Here is a 21,458-nt window from a genome sequence, read left to right on the forward strand (position 1 = left end):
CGTGAGCCACAGACCCATAGAATTATTTTCAGCCTGATACAAAAATAACAAACTAGAAGATTGGACTTTAGTCGGAGATTTGTGTTCCGTTAGCCTGGATCTTGGTTTAGGAATAATGGATGGGCAGACGTGCAGGTGGAGTGTTTAGTGTTTAGTAGTGCACAGAATGAGAAAAAACTGTTCTCAAAAAAATCAGTGTTTTATTTTCGTATCCTTCCTATATTATTAAATCTCTGCTATAAGTTAGATATTTACAGCATTCATGTTCCCTCAAAAAAATCACTTTAGAAATTCCATTTACATAGTACAAAACATTGCATACAAGATCCACCATACCCCAATACCCAAGATCCCCTTAGAGTCACTTCATTGGTAATTTTCTTCCACACATAGCTTGATAATGTCATTGTTATACCCCTCCCCACATTGAGAAATACAAAAAAAATCCCAACATTCCCCCCCCCATTTTCCATCAAGTCGGGCGTCACAGTCAACAGGTCTATGGGTGAATTTCCTCAGTAAGGCGGCAGGTTGTAACTATCACATTCAACAACTCAAGTCAACAGAAGACAGCTGGAGTAAATGGCTCATCACCAACATCAACCAACGTCAATGACCCAAGACAAAGCCATGACTGAAAGCAGCCATGTTGCATGAGGACAAACATGGCACGTTTTACCACAGAATGACACATTTTAACCTCTGAATTGGAAACAAAAAAATTAAACATCTTCTGTCATAAGAAAAGTGGTCAGATGCAAGCTAGTGGTAAATACATCAAATGCTTGCAGCCAGAGCAGAAGTTTGCAGGCTGATCAAGATTTGCTTTTAACGGATAAGAATGACATCTGATTGGATGTGACGTCCCCACATTTACATCTGGTTGGTTACTTTAGTCACTGACAATGTTGTCAAACTGCTCCCGTTCACGCCACGTGAACGGGAGCAGTTTGACAACATTGTCAGTATTCGAAAATAACGTGTATATCTTGTTAATCATTTAAAGGAACACCGGTGTTTTCTTGCATAATGCCACTGTCACCATCTTAACCCAACCCAATACACAACCAGAATGCATGACGCTCACCAGGTCAAAGGGTGAATACCAATGAAAGAACTCTTTGGTAAACGAGCTAATCATCTTATTAGGTCAATGCGATTGAGTAATAATAAATAAATGTGGTGTTTTAGAAAAGACCTGAGATGTAAATAAAGGATAGAGACGCCATGTAAATGCAGTCACAAAGGACAGACGGGTCAATGCTCCAGTATATTTAAGACTTTAGCAGAGCATCATTATTTAGGCTCTGTGTTTTTTGTGCAGGAGAATGTTACACTACTGAAATTGTTTTATTATGGTGTCAACAATTGTCTATTGTAGCCATAGTGATCCTGACCTGAGGCAAGAGGCGACATACTGATGTGTTTCATCTGGGGTTAGATCAGAAGGGGGGGATTATTCAACCGTAGTGTAAAACTATAGAAAGTTTGTGTTGGTGTTGGAAACTTAAACTAGTCTTAAATAAGTTTTGGAGTGCATTTGTTGAAAGTCAAAAAATCAGTTTCTTAATTTAGATCCGAAGTGTTGTGAGTCAACACCATTGAGAAACATGAATTCTGACGACCTAAGCCACCATAACGTCCGATACCTCCCATTGGTCACAAATGTCATGTAGTTGGTTGAGCTCGGTCCACTGGCCACACACAACCAGCCATTCCATGTTTGGACAAGTTGGTAGATTAAAGTAAAGAAAGTACTTGATGCTGTCCTGTGTGTGATGTTCCTCTGTCTGTTGTTTGTCTCTTATTCTGACATGTTCAGAAGCCTTCACACAGACAGTGGAACAGTTTCCAGTTCAGCATTAGTTCATCAGCAGAGTACTTCCTGTGGCATTTAGAGAATGCATGTTGTCTTGGGGAGTCGTCCAGTTTTCATACAGCCAGGATGTTGTTCATCTCCCATTGCTGAGTCGTTTTACTAGTGTCGCAGTCGGATATGAAAATTTTATGGAGCACATCAGAGCGGTCCAGACATTTACCTGTTCAAACCAAACACACCTTTATTACAGCAGAAGGGCCACGCTCATGCTGAAGACCCCACACACACACACACACACACACCCACACACAGTACTGTAAATAGTTACCTGTGACTGGAACATGGACATTGACAGCCAATAAAAAAAAAAAGAGTGGGCAAGAAACAAACATGAACCACCTAACAAGCCATTACCACAACGCAGCAGCAGCGGCATCCAGGTAAAAAGGATATTTATATTGCAAGGTGTAAAGGGCGCCTTTGGGTGCATATGCAGGTCACAACTGTACAAATGTTACTATAGTGACGGCTTCACTCATGGGCTGGGAGATCAGGGCCATTCCTTAGAAAGAACCTTTGAACACTTATAGCACTATTGCCTCACAGCAAGAAGTACTGGGTTCAAACATAGCGCTTCCAAATTCCTACTTTATGTATACAGTTAGCTTCTGCTGCCTCTGTCTGTACTGTTTACTCTGTAAACATGCACCTTAGGGGAACTGGAAACTCTCTATCTGCTCCTAGGTTTGAATGGGAGTATGACTGAGTTGTCCGTCTCCGTCTCCGTCTCTGTCTCTGTCTCTGTCTCTGTCTTAGCTCTGCAATGAACAGGTGACATGGTGACTCATACCAATGGATCACATCCTTTGGTTTACGATTAACAAAGCATTGGGAACATAGCATTCCTGATAGCAGGCAGAACAAGTTTCCAATCAGTTTTCTAACCACACGAGGGCATTGCAGATCACTCTCTACATGTAGTGTCCTCCATACTGTTACCATAGAAATATAGCCAGATGTCTTGGCCTTCACTCCAAGCCACTGAAACATGTTTGTGTTTGTGTTGTCAGATGACAGCAGCTCTACCAAACATCGACTCATGCTAGCTGACAATCAGGGTTAATGATTGGTTGGCTGTACTGACACTTGATCAAATGGTCAATTTATACTTATGTAGTCAATTCACAATATAAACTGTAGAAAGCTAAGATGCATTAAAACGGCTTCAGTCCCTTTATGGCAATTCATCAAATGTTTTCAAATGTCACTTATCCATGCAGACAAACAGCGACATCATTTTGCTGATTTCAATCCGTGAAATAAACAGATAAGAGATCAAAAACATTGGCTGTGTTAGAGATGGTGCATAGTTACCTGTTGGTATGTGATTGAACCGATGGAGAGCCTGAGACACAGAGAGAGAGAACATGAGATCATACAAACAACACATACATATTTATAAATACACATGTATCTGGATACACACACACACACACACACACACACACACACACACACACACACACACACACACACACTGTATATACAGAAAATAAAGGGAAGTACAGTCCTCTTGTCATGTGTAACAAATACATCTTTGGCAAAGGTCTCAATGTGTAAAGATCAAAATGAGTTAAATATTCATTCAACCCTAAAAACGTGGATTGAGTCATTTTGTTCTATAAAATATTGGTATAAAATTAAAGTTTAAGTAGAAATGCAAATCGGACAGTGTGTGTAAACATATGGATGGAAACATGAAGTGAGAGGAGGAAGGATAAAAGGAAACACATAATCATTAGAAAATGACAAACAGCCAATCCACTGAAAGAATGAATACAGAGATAAATATCATCTCTTCATAAAACATGGCTTCTCCAGACAAAATGTCAGAAAAATTGAGAATGTGTCTCACCTTGAAGTATTTCCAGTCCATGTACTGTTTGTGGTCGCAGTGGTTGATGATGACGGCTGAATTATCAGGTCCTTTGGTCAGGCACTGATCATACTGCATCATCTGGTTGGCTTCATTGATTCGGAACAACTGTGGGGGGCGCGCGCACACACACACACACACACACACACACACACACACACACACACACACACACACACACACACACACACACACACACACACACACACACACACACACACACACACACACACACACACACACACACACACACACACTTTGTCTCATCCTTCTGATCTCTGGTATATGAAAAGTGTGTGTATGTTCTCATGTATGATGTAATGTTTTATTACCTGGTTGCCCCCCATCCTGTGGCAGGGTCCTAATTCCACGCTTCCGCCATTGTTGTGGCCCATACTGTCAATACAGTAATTTGTCTCAAAGCCCCGGATCTACACATACACACACACACACACACACACAGACACACACAATAAGCATGAAAAATGACAAGATATGTAGGTTGTGAGTGAGTGAGTGAGTGAGTGAGTGAGTGAGTGTGTGTGTGTGTGTGTGTGTGTGTATGTGTGTGTGTGTGTGTGTACCTACCTCCCCCCATTCTACATTTTTGGAGGGCAGAGGGTAGTGCTTTGTAATGTCGTAGGCAATTTCCTCCATGAACCATTTGAAGCTCTTGCATCTATGTTCTTCCCTGGCAAACCAAATAGCCATACAGACATACATAGGTTATAATACTGAATTTATACTGCAAGCTCATCAAACAGACATATGGAAATGTGATCCATTCAAACAGCTGACTGTAAATACATATGTGCATTCAAAGTATAGTTGAAGAGTTTACCTGAAGCGTTTCAGCTCACTGATGTCTCCATAAGCCAGAGTCAGAGTCTCAGGACGACTGGCATAGAAGTAATCTTTATATTCATCCCACCACACCTCCACAACACGAACATAGTTCTACACACACACACACAATAATGAGTGGGTACCAATGCGCAATTGCGCACTACTCGCACATTGTCAGCGCACAAGAAAATCTATGCTGCGCATAACATAAAATTCAACATAAACTGTAAATGAATTAGACCAATAACCTATTTTTCTGTACCATTTTGCAATGTAACTCAGTGAGTTACATTGCAAAAAGAATAAGTCCAGTCAGCTTTGGCAGCCAATTAATGGTAAGGAAAACAAAAAAAAGTAGCAGAAGTATCAACTAACAACTTATTTGCAGTTAAGGAAATGTTAAAAATGTAGACTCCAGCATTTAGATACTAGGAACACATAACAGCAGCAGCTTGAAGCTAAAGGATTTGGCATCTTACCATTCAAATGACATGTCAGTGTATGTGTGTGTATTGTACCTTCAGTGTGGGTGATGACCCAACATGTGCGGGTGGAGGGTTGCCTTGCCATCCATTAAGTCGGTAGATGTGGCCAACGCGGGAACACGGCACAAAAAGCAACTTGCCACCACACTGCCAAATCTACATGGAGCCACACAGACAGACAGGGAGGAACTATTTAAACCATAAATGTACTGTATGGAAGGATAGAAAGAGAAGCCCTGGTGCACAAATGCGCAGGGGGATAAAAACATCAGCGTCTCTGGTGTGAGAAACAGACACCACAAGACTGGCAGCTTGATTTAATAGTACAAAGCACCAGCCTCATCTCGAACAGTGAAGAAGCAAATCTAGGAAGCTAGCCGTCTAGGCATTGTTTCAAAAAGGCAAAGCATGTGTGTGAGAGACCAATAATAGGAACAGATTCAAATGGGCAAATGAGCAGAGAGATTGGACAGAGTACGACATGAAAAAAGTGTTATGGACAGACTAATCTAAGTTTGAGATGTTTACATCACAGATAAAGGAAGAGATGCTAGGAGTGGTTGAGGCTATCGGTCAAGCAAGGTGGAGGTAATGTGATGGCCTGTGGGGGTCTGTGGTGCTGATGAACTGGGAAGTTTGTACCGGATAAAAGGAATCTCAAACAAGGAAGGTCATCACCCTATCTTGCAATCCCATGCCAGACACTGAGCTTGATTGGAGCCAATTTCATTCTACAACAGGACAATGACCCAAAGCACTGCTGCATATAATGCAGAAGAAGACATACTTAGAGAAGAAGCAGTCAGCTGGTATTCAGTCCGCAAGGCTGTTTAAAGCACAACAACTTTTCAGGGACATATGTATATAAAGGAGCCAAAGATAATGGTGGTGTCAATGTTTTAACTTGGCTCGTTCCGGAGATGCCAATATTGTTTATTTAAGTACGTAGCTTTGTTGTAAGCAACACAGGTTTTGGGCAGAAGTTTGATATTAATAATAATTTGTGTTATCTAATTAAACATTTAAAGGAAATGTACCTTGTGTCATCAGCACTGTTTGCTAGACTAACTGCAAGAAGTGGTACATTTACGGCGAAGAGGAACCAATCCAGGGTGCCACTACAATATAGTATATTTATTTATTCTTGAGGCTTTACAGAAGCAAATCAGTGTCTCAGTGCTTCTGAATACACTCCAGGCAACATTTTTTAAAAGTGAAGCAGAGAGCATGTTTGCTCTGTGGTTTTCATTCAGTTTGCACCCTCAATCTGTGTGTAATCAACACATGATTGAGTTGGTGCCTGAAGGCAACTGCTCATTCCACAAGCTGGGCCGCAAACTGCCAACGAGCAGCTCTGAGTAAAGCACACACAAGTTCTGTGTGGAATGTGTTACACACCAACAAGCTAAGATGGCCAATAATATATGGATAAAAAATGCATTAAGTTAATTTCATAGTCCTTAAAATAAAAATATAACGACCAAGGTTAATGGAATTAAATAACACAGAAATGTTTTGTTCCCTTTTGATGTTATAAAATATATTGTTTTATCTTGCTGGTTTTATTTTTTCTCTCTCCATTTCTCATTTGGCGTTCATGTAGAAATTGTTCATACATAGAGAACATGGGAGAATTCATGAAACACAAGCCTGTGCCAAACAGCTAATTACTTTGTCAGCTGTGTAAAATGTAGGTGATGTTTTAAGTTTTTATTTGGTTCAAATATGTTAGTCATCAATAAATCTGATATTGAATACGTTTATCTACTGGTATTAAGTAAGTTCATTTTAATGGAAACTAACTAACATAAGCAGATATGCAAGTGAAATATATAATTAACATGGATTGAATTAATGGGACTCTTCCTGCTTGTTCCGCATAAACATGACACTTTGCATAATTGCAGAAATGGGGCGGGAAATGAATGCAGAAGTGGAAAACTATATTAATATGCCTGAACAAATCAATTTACAATTAGATAATGCAGATCGATTACTGGGTGAGTAAGCATACAGCTTTTCCCCAAATGTCTGTATTTTCAATAATGTGATTGAAATCAACCTGAGGAAAATGTAGGAGTATTAAACACAGTGCTCTCGCCTCAGCATGGGTATTCATTCAGACAGCAAGAGCTGGTAGGTTTAAGGTAGAAAATAGACAGAACTCTAACACGAATGAAAAAGAAAACTAGATGGCACTTGTGACACAATCAATGAGTTCCACTAATCACAAGGGTCTCCTCATTTCATTCAAACAAACCCCTGAAAGCTTGTTATTCTTTGGTCCTCAGAACAATCATATAGTCTGTTATCTTAAAATGACAAATCTGTGAATAGCCCCTACCTTGTAAGATATTTCAAAATTCTCTCCTCCCCATATCTGTAGTCCAGGGTCATACAGACCAAGCTCAAAGAAGAAGTCTCTCTCTATGGCAAACAGGCCACCTGCCATGGCTGGAGACCTAAAGATATAGGAAGACAGACACATACTGTACATACTGAAGGGTTTATCTCAGAACATTGACTATTCTCTTACAAAGGCCAATCAGTTATTCAAAGCAATCAGAACACATAGATGGTTAATCGATCAGTAACAAATTAGAAATAATTAAGCAAAAAAATTAAAAATTAAAAAGATTGAAGGATGAAAGAAGGTATGAGCAACTAAGGGAGGGTAGGAGTGATGGTGCCCCAGTCCGAACCCAACCTTTCCCATTTTTACTTTAGTTAGGTTTTGTTGGCTTTCTGTACCTATATGGCTCAGAGTTAAATTTTCTTAGATTTCTCTCTCTTTCCTCCAGAGGAACTCTCTTCCAGAGCATGCTCCAGTCCCAGGCTCCCCTAGCCAGACCGTCCTCTCCTCCAGCCTGGGGTTCGATGTTGTAACTCTGGCCATGGATGGAGTCGATCAGAGGCACCGTGCACACCGTTCTGACAAAGCGGGGATGGGTAAGGATAGGATCCATGCATACATGATACATTGGGGAAGAGGAAGAGGGTGAAGGAAAATCAATAAAGATAGTTTGAAGGGGGTTATGGAAACAAAGACAGGGGACACAATGGAGAGAAAGACAGTTGGGATGAAGGGATGAGAAATGGAGACACAAACAGAAAAGGGATAAGTGTTAGCATGCTAGTAGCTCTATGTGTACCAGTAGGGCTCAGTTGTGTGTGCTCTCTTGGCCTTCTCTCTTTGGCCAAGTGGAATTCTCTTCCAGAGCAAGCTCCAATCCCATGCTCCTCTAGCCATGCCGTCCTCGTCTCCTCCCTGCTGGGCCTCCACAGTGTATTCATTACCATCTACATAGTCTATCAGCGGTACGGTACATACAGTCCTACAGACACAGACAGTACGGCCAGACACACACACACGCACACACACGCACACACACAGATGCACACCCACAACATGTAGAAAAATGTAGACAAAAAGAAGAAAATTTCAATCTCCTCTATACAAAACTCACTCACTTACTCACTCACTCACTCAGTGTGTTACCTGTCTTGTGAAATAGGAGCAATCAGTGGAGCATACCAGTTGATTCCAACCTCACAGTGAGCATCCAGATAGATCAGCACCTACAAAAAAAACACAATTACAGCTACATCAGGCTGGTATATCATCGTTGAGTTTTAGAAGTTCACATTCAGGGCACTAAACACCAGAGCCTTGCCACACACTAGAGAATTGTGTACAGCTTTGATACTGCAGAGGGAGCAGTACTATCAAGAGTAGTAGTAGTACATTACCTGTCCTTTAACGGCTTTATATGCTCCTATACTCCTGGCCTGGATGAGACCTTCTCTCTTCTCATTTCGGAAAAGCTTGACCAGACCATTCCACTGTTTGATGTACTCTTCCAAACGTTCCTTCAGGTGGACTACATGTACATGTACATTTACACACACACACACACAAAAGCCTTATTGCATTATATTGACACTGTTGAATTTTCTATTCAAAGAACACAACGTGTGATCCTTCAGAACTCTAAAGAAATATACAGAAATTCACATGGCTACTCTCTCAGTGGGATGAGAGATGCTTCCTTCTAAATTGTATCATTGTGTGGGTGTGTGTGTGTGTGTGTGTGTGTGTGTGTGTGTGTGTGTGTGTGTGTGTGTGTGTCTGGCCGTACACTTGCTTACAGTGATTGGCTCCAAATTTTTCTCTTTTCCTCCTCAAATCGTGAATTCCTGATTTCAGAATCTTTCACTTTATGATCACTTTTATATCTATATTTTAAGAACATGAGCACTGGGATTCCACCAGAGCTTGAATAGCTCAGTCAGTATGAAATTACAATCGGATGGACACAGGTTCATGTCCCTGCTTCAGAGTTGCTTTCCTGTATCAGATTCACATTTGCTGTGTGATGTGCTGGTCGTTAAGGTGCAGTTCACACAAAATTACATAGTCCAATCACATTATCTATGTCACTAATTCTTCAGCGGTACATCACATTCACAAGCTTGGCTTAGTAAGAATCTTGCTGGCGAAATAAAGAGCTGATCTTTCATTGCTCTTATATGTATTCAGCTTTGCTATTTCCCCAGCGTCAGATAGGGTTGCTATCAAATTCAGTTATGTTTTTTATCTCGGGAGAGTCCTAACAGGAGTCAATATTGACAGAAACATTGACTGATTCTATTGCTTCATTTACAATCCTTCGTCTTGGCAGACATTTTTCTTTTGGTCACAGGCTTAGATGTTTGTGCTATTGTAAAAATGTGGAGAATGTGTTGCACATGGACGGGGGAACGCAACATGGGTTCTTTACTACATGTGTGGAGGAGAAAAAGATTCTTTTCTTGGCAACATTTTCTATTCATCTAATGAATCACTGAATAGTCTACAGAACTTAAAATCTAGTTCTGAGGTAAAGAGGTAATAACATACATTATGTTATGTATCCTCCCTTTATTAACACAGTGGGTATATACACTTGTTTCCTTCTGAAGTGTAATCACTCCCACCTTTGTTGCTGAAGTCATCTATCAGGACAATCTCAGCCAGGTATTGCCTCGGTGTCCTCTTGATGACACTATGGACCGTTCTCATGAGAGTAGACCAGCCTTCATTATGGAAGACTATCACCACACTGGAGGTCAGCAGTCTCTCATCATAATGCCAGTACTTACATCTATAAATAAGAGGGACAGAGTGTCAAGAAATAGGTAGAAGAAAGACAAATTGGGGGGAAATGTGAGGGGAGTGTAGGTAGGCTGATACACCCCACATCATTTCAATGTCACGCAGCCATAATCATAGGAAAAACATAGAATAGGGGGGGTACATATCTGCCTCAGTGATAGAACAGAAAGCTTCACACAATGGGGAGTGTTATAGGGTGTTATAGTAATACCAGGGATTTTAAAGTTTAACTACGAAATAGCGAGGTTCACATCTAGTGCAAGAAAAGGGAGGCAAAATACATAAGGGGATAATAGGGAAGTACAAAGTAAAGAGTACGAAGAAAAAAGTACAAAATATTAGAGAAGTAGCAGCATTCTGAATTGAATTCTGATTTGGTGTTTACTCGCCAGGGGCCTCATACTTAACTGTTTATAAAAACATAGTTGTTGTGAGAATTCACGCACTATAAAGCAAACTCATAAACATGTATATGTGCAGTTTGGAGACAGGATTGATCTGGCTAAGTTTGTTTTTTTTAGTTCCTATGGCTTGGCAGGGAGTCCATATGAAGTACAAAAGGCTTAGACAGACTTTGTTCACTCTTGGTCAGTGATAGCGTGAGTATAGTGAGATGATGGGGCACATCTAACATATATCCTGTGGCTCAACTGACCATTTCTCTGGCCTGTGGGCCCCACATGTCAACCCTTTTCCAGCTCCATGGCTCCTGAGCTGTCTCAATGTTTGACGGCTTCTTTCCCAGAGGGAGGCCAGATGTATCAACTTGCAGCGCTCTGAGGATCCCCCTGTCGTCTACTCATCAGTCCTTAAGGGTATTTTTGAATGACTTCTTTATCTGGGACCTCTACCTGGGCATTGGGCCGTAGGTCTACTAAGATCCATGAGAGCTCTAAGCTAAGGCTAAATTTAACATCAAACATGGAATCAAAAAAAGAGTAAAGACAATAGCCCAGTTCAATCAGCTGCCACCGTTGTTGTATGACAGCCAAAGCATGAGTCGCGTGGCTGTGTGGTGCCAGTGTTTTCAGAAAGGGGGAAGGGCCAGAGGCAAGCAACAGAGGCCTTAGTTGAACTTCATTATGTTCAATGTTGGCCTGAGAAGGAAAGACCACATGAAGGGCCAAAGATGGACAGGCATCGGTTAAGTGAGAATAAAGGCAGATAGGTCACTGTGTCTCGTGTCATTGTTGTAAAAAAGAACAACTTCTCAACCTACTTAACCTGGTAAAATAAACGCGATAAATAAGAACGTTGTGTTCTACAAAACCACCAAATAAGAATGTAAAATCCTCATGTTTGGGGTGTGATATCTGTGGTTAGAGAGACGTGGTAACTTTATGCACTTTAATCTATGTGCTTTATGTAATTACTAATACATTCAGTATTAACAAAGTAAACCCTTTAAACATGCATTGTCAGGGGCGGTACTCCGCCAGGAATAACCTTAGAATGGTAGTACTCACTCTTTGTGGCGTATATCACTGATGGTCCTGTCCAATGAGATCATGTCACTAACCACCATGTTAAAGCCAAACTCTTTAATGGAGGCCTGGATGGCATCTTTGTACTCTGGACCCAGAACATAAGACTTCGCCCCCTCTCCAGGACCACCAGGGACTCCCGGAGGCTCTGGCTCCTTGGGCTCAAAGTTTCCAAGGATGCCTTTCTTGAAAACAGGGCTGGAATGTGGATGGGTGTGGGGTTTGAATGTTACAAACTGCTGCTGGATAACCTGCTTCTGGTCAGGCTGCTGGTTGGGATTCTGGGGATGGCCAGCTTCATCTGTCAGCGCAAGCACATCCAAAAACGTAAGTGATATGGCTATATGGCAACATTCAAGTGCCCATGAGGTTGGAATGATTTTTTATTCCAACTTTATGGACAACAGAGTATTATCAACTCGCTAAAGACAATTGAAAATTGGGGATATCTGGGTGCTATAAGAAAAAACATTTGTGTATGGTAATCATTGGTCTTAAAATTTAGAAAAAATAATCCACTCCCCAAATCCAATCTTCACATTGCTCATTTTGACCCACAATAGAATAATCGCTAAATTAATCCCACAATCATTTTCATTTCAAAGATTTCAATAATTAAATTGAAATTGACGCCAATCCATCACCTGTCTATTAATTTATCTTCCAAGATATATTATTTTGAAAATCTAACCTTCCTTGACCTGCTTTATCCAATTTCAATAAATTGCTGTTTCTCTCAGGAAGTTTATTTTTCTATGAGATGTATTTTTTAAAAATGGGTCTCACCATGCTTGAGTTTAATAGCGTTAAGATCAACCTCCATCCCCTCCACCTTAGGCCAGGGTACAACAGGCTTAAACTGTGCTTCCAGGTCTCCTTTGGGCAGAAGAACTTCTTCCTGTATGAGGGAATGAAACATTATAGACAGAACAATGGTCTCAGTTCTACTTTCTCTGTCTCTCTCTATGGCTCTCTGCCTCTCTTAGAAAAACTTAAAACAACAACAACAATAATAGTATCAAATACACAACCTTCTTTCTTTTCTCTGTCTCTCTCTCTCCCCCCAAACTTTCTGTATCAAAAATTATCTCCAAAATGTCCCATAACTGTATGCACACTGTCATGTCAAATGCTTGCTTAAATAGAAATATACATCACAAATATGTGATCAGCAAAACACAGTGACTTCAGTTATTAGCAGACAGGGCCCATGCTTCTCTCGGCGAAGCCTATTGTGTCATTGGTTTTACAATAATTCTGCAGGTAGCTTGACATAATGATTTTGGCTGGTAAAGCTCAATGGTTCTTACCTCTGAGTTCTGGGGGTTGTTTTGTTCAAAATTAGCATCATTTACATTACAACTCTAGATTGTGACATCTTTATGACAAATTTAGATCAGAAAATGAAATGTTCCTGTCAATCTTTTAGAAAAGAGGGGGGGGGGGGGGGGAGGACAGAACTATTCTGAACTCACCTGTTTGCCTCAGGAAATATATACCCAGCAAAATGAAATACAGTGTTATTTTTACAGAGCATCATCATATGCGGTTTTAACACACAGATGCCACAAGCCTGTAAAACATGTGAACAGTAGAAGTCAACTCAATACCTTTGAGTTGACTTCTACTGTCAGTGTGTGGAAGCAGCGCAATGGCGCTGTGAGGTGGTGACATATGCGGATATGTGTATCCTGGAATAGACGTGTGTTTGACACCGTCATGTGGGATCTGAATGGGAAACGAAACGTGTGTTCACTGAAAAGTAATTGTTCAGCACACATGTAGCCAGGCACCAATCTCCATGACAACCAGTTGCTGATCAATAAAGACAGCTAAGCAAAAAGCATCGCTTCAATCAAAGCATGTTCTCTGGTATCTTTCAAAAATCGGTTTACCGTGGAGCACGCAGGCATGTCATCGTATCTTTGTGATTTTGTATTTTTAGATGTATTTCTAGATGCACTCACAATGTACATACGGATTGTTGCCTCCAATACGTGACATTGCTCTGTTGGAAGAGTTAGGGATAACCGGTTTGTAGTTGTCACTCACCCGTTTTCCAAAGGGGTTATCGTCGTTGGGGCTCGGGGACAGAGATGTCCAGAGTACCACCAAAGCCAGAAACGTGCCAATTACAATCAAACTCCGTAGAACAAATCCCACTTTAACCCTCATTTTAGCTCCACTTTCCTGTTAGCCGGGCTAAAATAGGTTGGCTCCTACGGCTCCTACGGCTCCTACGGCTCCTTCCTGAGGCAAACCCACAGACAAGCAAGCCAGACTGTGGCTACCCGATTTGGACCCGGAAACCTGATTTGGACCAGGCATGCGCAAAATGGCTTCCACATCCTGTTTTGAATGAACATAGGGCAGTATCTTCACGATTTACATGTAATATACGTTGTTCATACGTTGAATAATGTCATGTATGTTGATGATGTTCAAAAGTATACATGTATTTTTTGCAATGTGTTTTTATTGAAGCAGATATTGTACATGACATTGTGCATACAGGTGAAGGGAATTTTGGAGATCATTTTTTATATAGAAAGAGGGGAAAGAGGAGAGAGAGAGATAGAGAGAAGGGAGGCAGGTTGTGATATCCCTACTATTGTTGTTGAACTTTATACATAGACCCTGAGGTAAAATACAAGTGGGCTGGAGTTGCAATGAAGTCACAGGGTACATACAGAACTTGATGTCAAACAGCAATGTAGGTTAGAACAAATCGCATCATAGGTTGTGATAGAGAGAGAGAGAGAGAGAGAGAGAGAGAGAGAGAGAGAGAGAGAGAGAGAGAGATAGGGGAGAAACAAACAGGAAATGAAAAAAACCAAAGAGATGGCATCCCGCCCCAAAACCCCACCCAACCCCACAGTCATACAACCCCGCATTCACACACCCCCATCCTGGACTGCCTGAAATGCAAAATAAAATGATAAAATAAAATAAGAAGGATCTGATCTGTGTTCTGGTAATCAGTCACTGGTCTGGCATAGCCTGTAGATCTGTGAAATAGGAGAGGAACGGTTGCCATCTCTGATAGAATTTATCAGTGTGGTTCCTCATAGTTCATTTGATTTTCTTGAGTCTAAGAAAGTCATTGTATCTTTAAGCCATTGCGAAATAGAGGAAGGGGTGAGGGATTTCCAATGTAGGAGCAGGCGTCGCCTGGCAAGCAAAGAGGTGAACATGATGATTTCCTTTTGTGGGGTGTTAAAATGGTGTAGGTCATACGGAGTACCGAAGATGGCAATATAAGGGGAGGGTTGAATTTGTATTCCCAATATGGTGGACAGTGTGTTGAAGTTACCCACCCAGTAGTTGAGGAGCCTGGGGCAGAGAAAAAACTTAAGTTACAGTGAGGCATTTAACATCTATTACAATTGCAATCTACGTCTGTGTACATTTCGGCCAATCTGGATTTAGAGAAGTGGACCCTGTGCACGACTTTGAACTGGATAAGAGCGAGACGGGCACAGGATGAGGCAGTATGCAGGTTGCGTATGATATCGTCCAACCAGTCTATGTCCAGATGGAGTTCGAGCTCAGTCTCCCAAGCAGCCCGTGTTTTCGAGTTAGATAGGTCCCCGAGGTCCAGAATACGGCTGTAAATCTCAGATATAGTCCCACTTGGGGGAGTCCTGAATGATAGCAAGTCTTCCCACATGAGTTGAGGGGGAGGGGAGGGGAAGTTTTGGAATTGGCTGCAGGCAAAGTGTCTGATTTGCAAGTACCTAAATAATTAGTTAGCAGGTAGTCTGTGTTGAGTTGACAGCTTGGAGAAGCTGTTGAAACTGCCATCAGAGTACAGGTCAAGGAAACATTGTATGCCTTGGTGGTGCCATGTTGAGAAGGAAGAGTCCAAGAATGAAGGCGGGAACCCTGGGTCCAATACGCAACAACCACCTGTATACATGTAAATAAAAATAGTTATTAGGTTAGAAGTTAATGGGCTAATAAAGCTTATGTATATGTACACCATTTAGAGGGCTGTAGGACACTGAGGCTGAAAACGTAAAACGCTTCAACCCAATAACAGTATTCCTCTGCTGCACAGGTAAGAACACAGGTTGGTCGCAAAACGGTTTTAAGGAAAGGAAACAATCAGACAATGGATAGCATAGCATACATTAGAAGACTTTTTTTTTTAAAATTGAATCTGGTTTCTAGGAAGGCGGCACCACCCTCAGTCCACTACGGGTGCATGAGACAGACTAGTCAAGAAAGACAAGATATTCAAGACACCTTTTTGTGTGCTTCATCAGGGTGTGAATTTAATTATAGGGCCACAGGAACACACATCAGCAGATATACAATTCTAAAGCAGTGTCATTTAAGGATAAACATGTAAAAATGCAAGAATAATACCCAATCTCTTTTTGCTATTTGTTTTAATTGAAGCAAACATTTTACATGACATTGCGCAAACAATTAAAGGACATTTCGGGGATCATTTTTTATACTGGCCCGCCTGGGATGTAAAATAAAATGAATTTCTAAAAAGGAACTGTTCGGTGTTGTCACTGGTCTGGCATAACCTGTAGATCTGTGAAATAAGAGAGAAATGGTAGCCATCTCTGATAGAACTTATCAGTGTGGCCCCTCATAGTGTTCTTGATTTTCTTAATACATTGTATCTTTCAGCCATTGCGAAAGAGGGAGGGGTAAGGGATTTCCAATGCAGGAGCAAGCGGCGTCTAGCAAGCAGAGAGGTGAACATGACCATTTCCTTTTTGTGTTGGTGTTATATCTGCATCATATGAGGTGCCGAAGATGGCAATATGAGGGGAGGGTTGAACTTGCATTCCCCATTTGCAATTTGTTTTTATAGAAGCAGATATTGTACATGGCATTGTGCATACAGGTGTAGGGTATTTTGGAGATCATTTTTTATATAGAAAGAGGGGAAAGAGGAGATAGAGAAATAGAGAGAAGGGAGGAAGGTTGTGATATCCCTACTATTGTTGTTGAACTTTATACATAGACCCTGAGGTAGAGTACAGGTGGGCTGGAGTTGCAATGATGTCATAGGGTACAAACAGAACATACAGGATGATGTCATACAGCAATGTAGGCTAGTACAAATCGCGTTCTGGTATTCAGTCACTGGTCTGGCATAGAACTTGCATTCCCAATATGGTAGACAATGTGTTGAAGTTACCGGACCTGTAGTTGTGGAGCCTGGGGCAGAGAAAAAACATGTGGTTTAGTTTACAGTGAAAGGTTACAATAAAACCCAATCTCAATGTATTAACAAACTGGACTGGTCACATAACACAGATGTCCTGTACAAGAGGGGCCAAAGTCAAATCCACCTGCTAAGGAGACTGAGGTCCTTCGGAGTGTGCAAGACTCTGCTGAAGTCGTTTTATGACACTGTGGTGGTGTCAGCCATATTCTATGCAGTGGCTGCTGGGGCTGTGCAGGTACAGAGAGGGACAGGAAGAGGCTAAACAGGCTGGTTAGGAAGGCCAGCTCAGTCCTGGGCAGCCCCCTAGACTCCATCGAGGTGGTGGGTGAGAGAAGGATGTTAGCCATGTTTACCATGATACTGTGGGTGCTCTAACCACTAACCAGCTCCTTCAGTGGCAGAGTGCTGCAGCCACCGAGCAGGACAGAACGCTACCGCAGGTCATTCATACCAATAGCAATAAAACTTTATAATAGGTCATAACACACATTTCACAAAGTAAAACATAACTTTATAATAGGTCATGACAGTGTGCATTGGTTGTATATATATATATGATACTTTGACGGTGAAATATGTATATATGTATAATAATAATGATAACAATATAATAGTCTGTTTTCTCTCTTGCTCATACATACAAAGGTGTATTGTGTATAGTGTGTATATTTTGTATATTTTGTATATATATACAAAATATACATATACATACATATATACCTGAACCTGTATGTGTTTAAAACCTTTAAAATATTTTGCCACAAGGGAGAGCTGCTGCTTCAGGAGACAATAAAAACTTCTGTATTGCTTCATTTGTGGATGATGAGCCTGTGTTTGTATGAATGCTGTCTTTATTTTTCAGTTGTCTATCGGATGTTGAGTAGGTGGGGGTCTGGGTTAGGGTGGTGGTTAAGATTAGGGTTTGGAAGGGGATTAGGGTTAGTAAAGGGTTTGGGGTTAGGGTCAGGAGGGGAGGGAGAGATGGGGTTAGGTATTGTGGCTGCCTGATTTGATCGATCTCAGGATCCCTCCAATACAATGCCACAGTCCAAGACAATGCATCTTCCTGGATCTTCTCATGTGGTACCGTCCACTTGACAATTCTGTACTTCTCTGATCAAGTTATTGATTGTTTGTGCAATTTGTGTCGGGAGTGGTTCCCAAGTTGATGGTAGACTGAGAGGTGTATGTTGGTGGTCATCATAGTCAAAGCAATCCAACAACATCTATCTCTTCACATAGAGCAGGTCTAGACTGTACTATCATTTTGTTTACAGAGACCTAACATTTCTCCATTAGCAAGAACATGGCGAACTTGACACTGTCGCCAAAGAGAGAGGGAGGGAGAGAGAGAGGGGGGGGGGGGGGGGGGGGGGGGGGGGCGCACAATGCAAAGCGCCTTTCACAATGCAAAGCGAGTTTTAATAGTTAGACGTTGCAATGTTTTGTGGGTAACAAAAGACTTCGGGCCGGGATCTCGCATCCTTCCTCACTTCAAAACACAACAGTTGTTTTAAGCGATATAGTAGCTACGTTTATGTTTCTCATGAATATTCTATCTATTCCTGTTAATTAATAAAGTTATTGTGAAAAAACAAAACAAGCACATTTCCGTCTCGTCATCGCTAATATTTTAATATATTTCCTGTTTCCTGTTGGGTAAAGACAACTGAAAAATACCGGAGGTTAATAAGACAGGATGACTAAAAAGTATTTATTTCAGTGATACAAATGCCCTGATTTCACGTGCTTATAATGACCTACATTGTTAATAAATACGCGGTTCTGTGCATTTGTTCTGTGATGAAAAATGTCCAATGCGCGTCGCTCGTCTCTTTTATTTTGAAATAAACGAGCGGATGTATATTTGTATTGCACACCGGTGTCTTCACTTTTCCTGTTAATATTCGTTGGTTAGCTAGCTAGCGCGTTTACATCCAGCTGTTAGCAGCCGAGCTCTCTTTCTTCCAACCCTTTGTGTGCTCTACGTGTTGATTTCAGGATGAATACTGTTTTGTCCAGGGCAAACTCTCTGTTCGCCTTCTCTCTTAGCGTCATGGCGGCCTTAACGTTTGGCTGTTTCGTCACCACAGCCTTTAAGGATAGAAGAGTTCCTGTGGACATCCACGTCTCAAAAGTCATGCTGTGAGCATCGTCTCTTAATAGCTGTTCACCTTAATGTTTTCAGACCTGTTACCTGTATGTGCACATGCATGTATGTATGTATGTATGTATGTATGTATGTATGTATGTATGTATGTATGCACTCTGTCATTCTGCCCAGCTGTTGTAAATGAGTTATTGTAGAAAAACAGCTGGCAGATGCACTGGCAGTGATCGTCGTTTCACTTTGCAAAGATGATAGGACTCTCATGTAAAGTTAAATCCGTTTCAATTGTACTCAATTTGACCCAATCATTCAGTAGTCTTACATGTTTAATACATAGCAGTATAATGTTTTTAGGACGGATAAAGCACCCGGGTAATAACATTGTAGCAGTTAAACAATGGCGTGTCTATATGGTTGAACCCAGTGCTTCTGTAAGTTGTAGTTCAGGTGAATATCTACATTGCCACAGAGAGTTTTGTATCGCTCCATTCATCACTTCTTTTGTCTCTTTTTGTCAACAGGAAGAATGTGGACGACTTCACAGGACCCAGAGAGCGCAGTGATCTGGGTTTCATCACTTTTGATCTCTCAGCTGATATCCTTTATACCGCAGTTCCTCAACATTACATTAACAAATTACATTTAAATGACTCTGTGCGTTTACCTGCTCTCAGTATTTGTCTTTGCTGCCATTACAGGCAAACATATGATTCAGCCACACTGTATATTTAAGCAAAATCAATAGGATTCTGTGCCAAGTGTTCTTGAAGTGTTGTTGTCCAGAGCAGGGTTTAAATGAAGGCGGGACAAGGCCTCATCCAGATGAGTTCTATGTCTTAGAATTAGATTTCTGAAACATGATTTGTTATACATTTACTTGCTTTTTCCTACATTTATTTGAACTGAAGTCTTCCTTTCAAAACCGGCAGTTCTAGTCTGGAAGTGTTTAGTAAACTAGTTTGCCTGAGGTGTTTTAGAGAGATCTGGCTTAGTTGCTGGTTAACTCACTTTACATTATGCTGTGTGTATGAAGTTGTCTATTGTTCTTGTCTTAACTCCTTGCACATTTGCAGCCAATTTTTGACTGGAATGTGAAACAGCTTTTCCTCTATTTCTCTGCTGAGTATGCCTCAAAGAGCAATGTAAGACACACACACATTTTTGGCTTTTCATCATATGATGCAAATACAAGCAGCCAAGGCTCTGTAGCCTCTGTTAATATACATAAAATCTCATGTGTGTTTGTGTGTCTGTATGTGTGTATGTACTTGTGTCAGGCTCTGAACCAGGTGGTGCTCTGGGATAAGATTGTCCTTCGAGGTGAAAACACCAAGTTGAACCTGAGAGACATGAAGTCAAAGTACTTCTTCTTTGATGACGGCAATGGACTCAGGTCAGACACACACTCACACACAATGCGCCTCATATATCAACTGTGAAAATAAAGAAGTAGCCAAGGGTGTACTCAGAACTGTGGTCCATTTGCTGTGTTCCATTTCATTGCCTTTGGTTTGATTTGTCATCACCAGGGGGGCGGGGCACAGGTTTCAGAAGAAGTGCTCCAAACGAGCTTGTGTAAAGTGTTAGAAATTAATTAAGTTTCTGTTCCAGGAATAATCTGAAATGAACAATTTCCCCTCGTGTTTTTCACTGAGATTACTAACCATTCTGTCCATCTCCTCTCAGGTCCAATAAGAACATCACTCTGACGCTGTCCTGGAATGTGGTTCCCAACGCAGGAATACTCCCTCTAGTTGCCGGATCTGGACATGTTAGCCTTCCCTTCCCTGAATCTTATGAGACCACCAAAAGTTATTAGACAGGTGGACAGGCAGTCATAAAAACATACACATTCCCTGTCAACACTGGATGTACACACAGCACATGCTGACTATCATACAAACGTCTGTCTGAGATGTAATTTAATAAAAGATTTTCATGTTTTGTAGTAACGGATGAAATTGTGTCAAGTCGTGTTTTTGATTTTCTACCGATGATGCTCATCTGCCTGTGAGTTTAGAGGCTCTCAGCATAGACACCTCATCCACTGTGGATACCTTCCTAAAATTCAGCCCCATCGCAGGTTTGAGCCCTGAAAGCAAAGAGAACACTCATGGTTACCAAAAAAATTAACAACTGCTTAGCCAGTTACTGACAGATAAATGCCTGGAGAGATGTACTAGTCTGTGTACAGGAGAGGGCCTGTACACTTCCGCTGTTATCGGCAGTTTACAGCTTGTAAATAACGTGAGTCGATGGCAGACATAATTAGCATTAATGCTGACTGAGGAAAAGCTGTGCACAGTCAGGGAAGGGTAAAGGCTTTCTTTCTAGAACGGAATCGAGGAGGACAGAGTCAAGTCACCGCAATATTCCTGATTAGAATACGAATCAGGAAACACCAGCCAGTTCTGATTAATTCCCATCAC

The 21,458-nt window shown here is 41.2% G+C and overlaps 2 protein-coding genes across 3 annotated transcripts; one reads left to right on the forward strand and one right to left on the reverse strand.

Annotated features, from left to right (window-relative positions):
* Positions 1-178: 178 nt before the first annotated feature.
* galnt7 (UDP-N-acetyl-alpha-D-galactosamine: polypeptide N-acetylgalactosaminyltransferase 7) lies at positions 179-14,024 on the reverse strand. 2 transcript variants are annotated; one of them, XM_076147944.1, is made up of 15 exons: positions 13,778-14,024; positions 12,512-12,623; positions 11,708-12,026; positions 10,064-10,230; positions 8,837-8,967; positions 8,586-8,665; positions 7,838-8,017; positions 7,431-7,548; positions 5,120-5,242; positions 4,597-4,712; positions 4,344-4,446; positions 4,088-4,186; positions 3,735-3,863; positions 3,194-3,224; positions 179-2,039 (listed from the first exon to the last, which is right to left on the reverse strand). In XM_076147944.1, exons 1-15 carry the CDS (start codon positions 13,898-13,900, stop codon positions 1,933-1,935), a joined length of 1,938 nt encoding a protein of 645 aa, XP_076004059.1. In that variant the 5' UTR covers positions 13,901-14,024; the 3' UTR covers positions 179-1,932. The 2 variants fall into 2 exon arrangements, with proteins under 2 accessions (XP_076004059.1, XP_076004058.1); XM_076147943.1 differs by lacking the exon at positions 7,838-8,017 and adding an exon at positions 8,239-8,421.
* Positions 14,025-18,791: 4,767 nt separating this feature from the next.
* spcs3 (signal peptidase complex subunit 3) lies at positions 18,792-20,981 on the forward strand. The gene is made up of 5 exons (XM_076148219.1): positions 18,792-19,064; positions 19,551-19,624; positions 20,095-20,171; positions 20,307-20,422; positions 20,716-20,981. Exons 1-5 carry the CDS (start codon positions 18,922-18,924, stop codon positions 20,846-20,848), a joined length of 543 nt encoding a protein of 180 aa, XP_076004334.1. The 5' UTR covers positions 18,792-18,921; the 3' UTR covers positions 20,849-20,981.
* The last annotated feature ends 477 nt before the right edge of the window (positions 20,982-21,458 follow it).

Source organism: Genypterus blacodes, unplaced genomic scaffold (genome assembly GCF_046128005.1).
Source record: "Genypterus blacodes isolate CSIRO-AG114 ecotype Tasmania unplaced genomic scaffold, CSIRO-AGI_Gbla_v1 ptg000039l_1, whole genome shotgun sequence".
Taxonomy (NCBI): domain Eukaryota; kingdom Metazoa; phylum Chordata; class Actinopteri; order Ophidiiformes; family Ophidiidae; genus Genypterus; species Genypterus blacodes.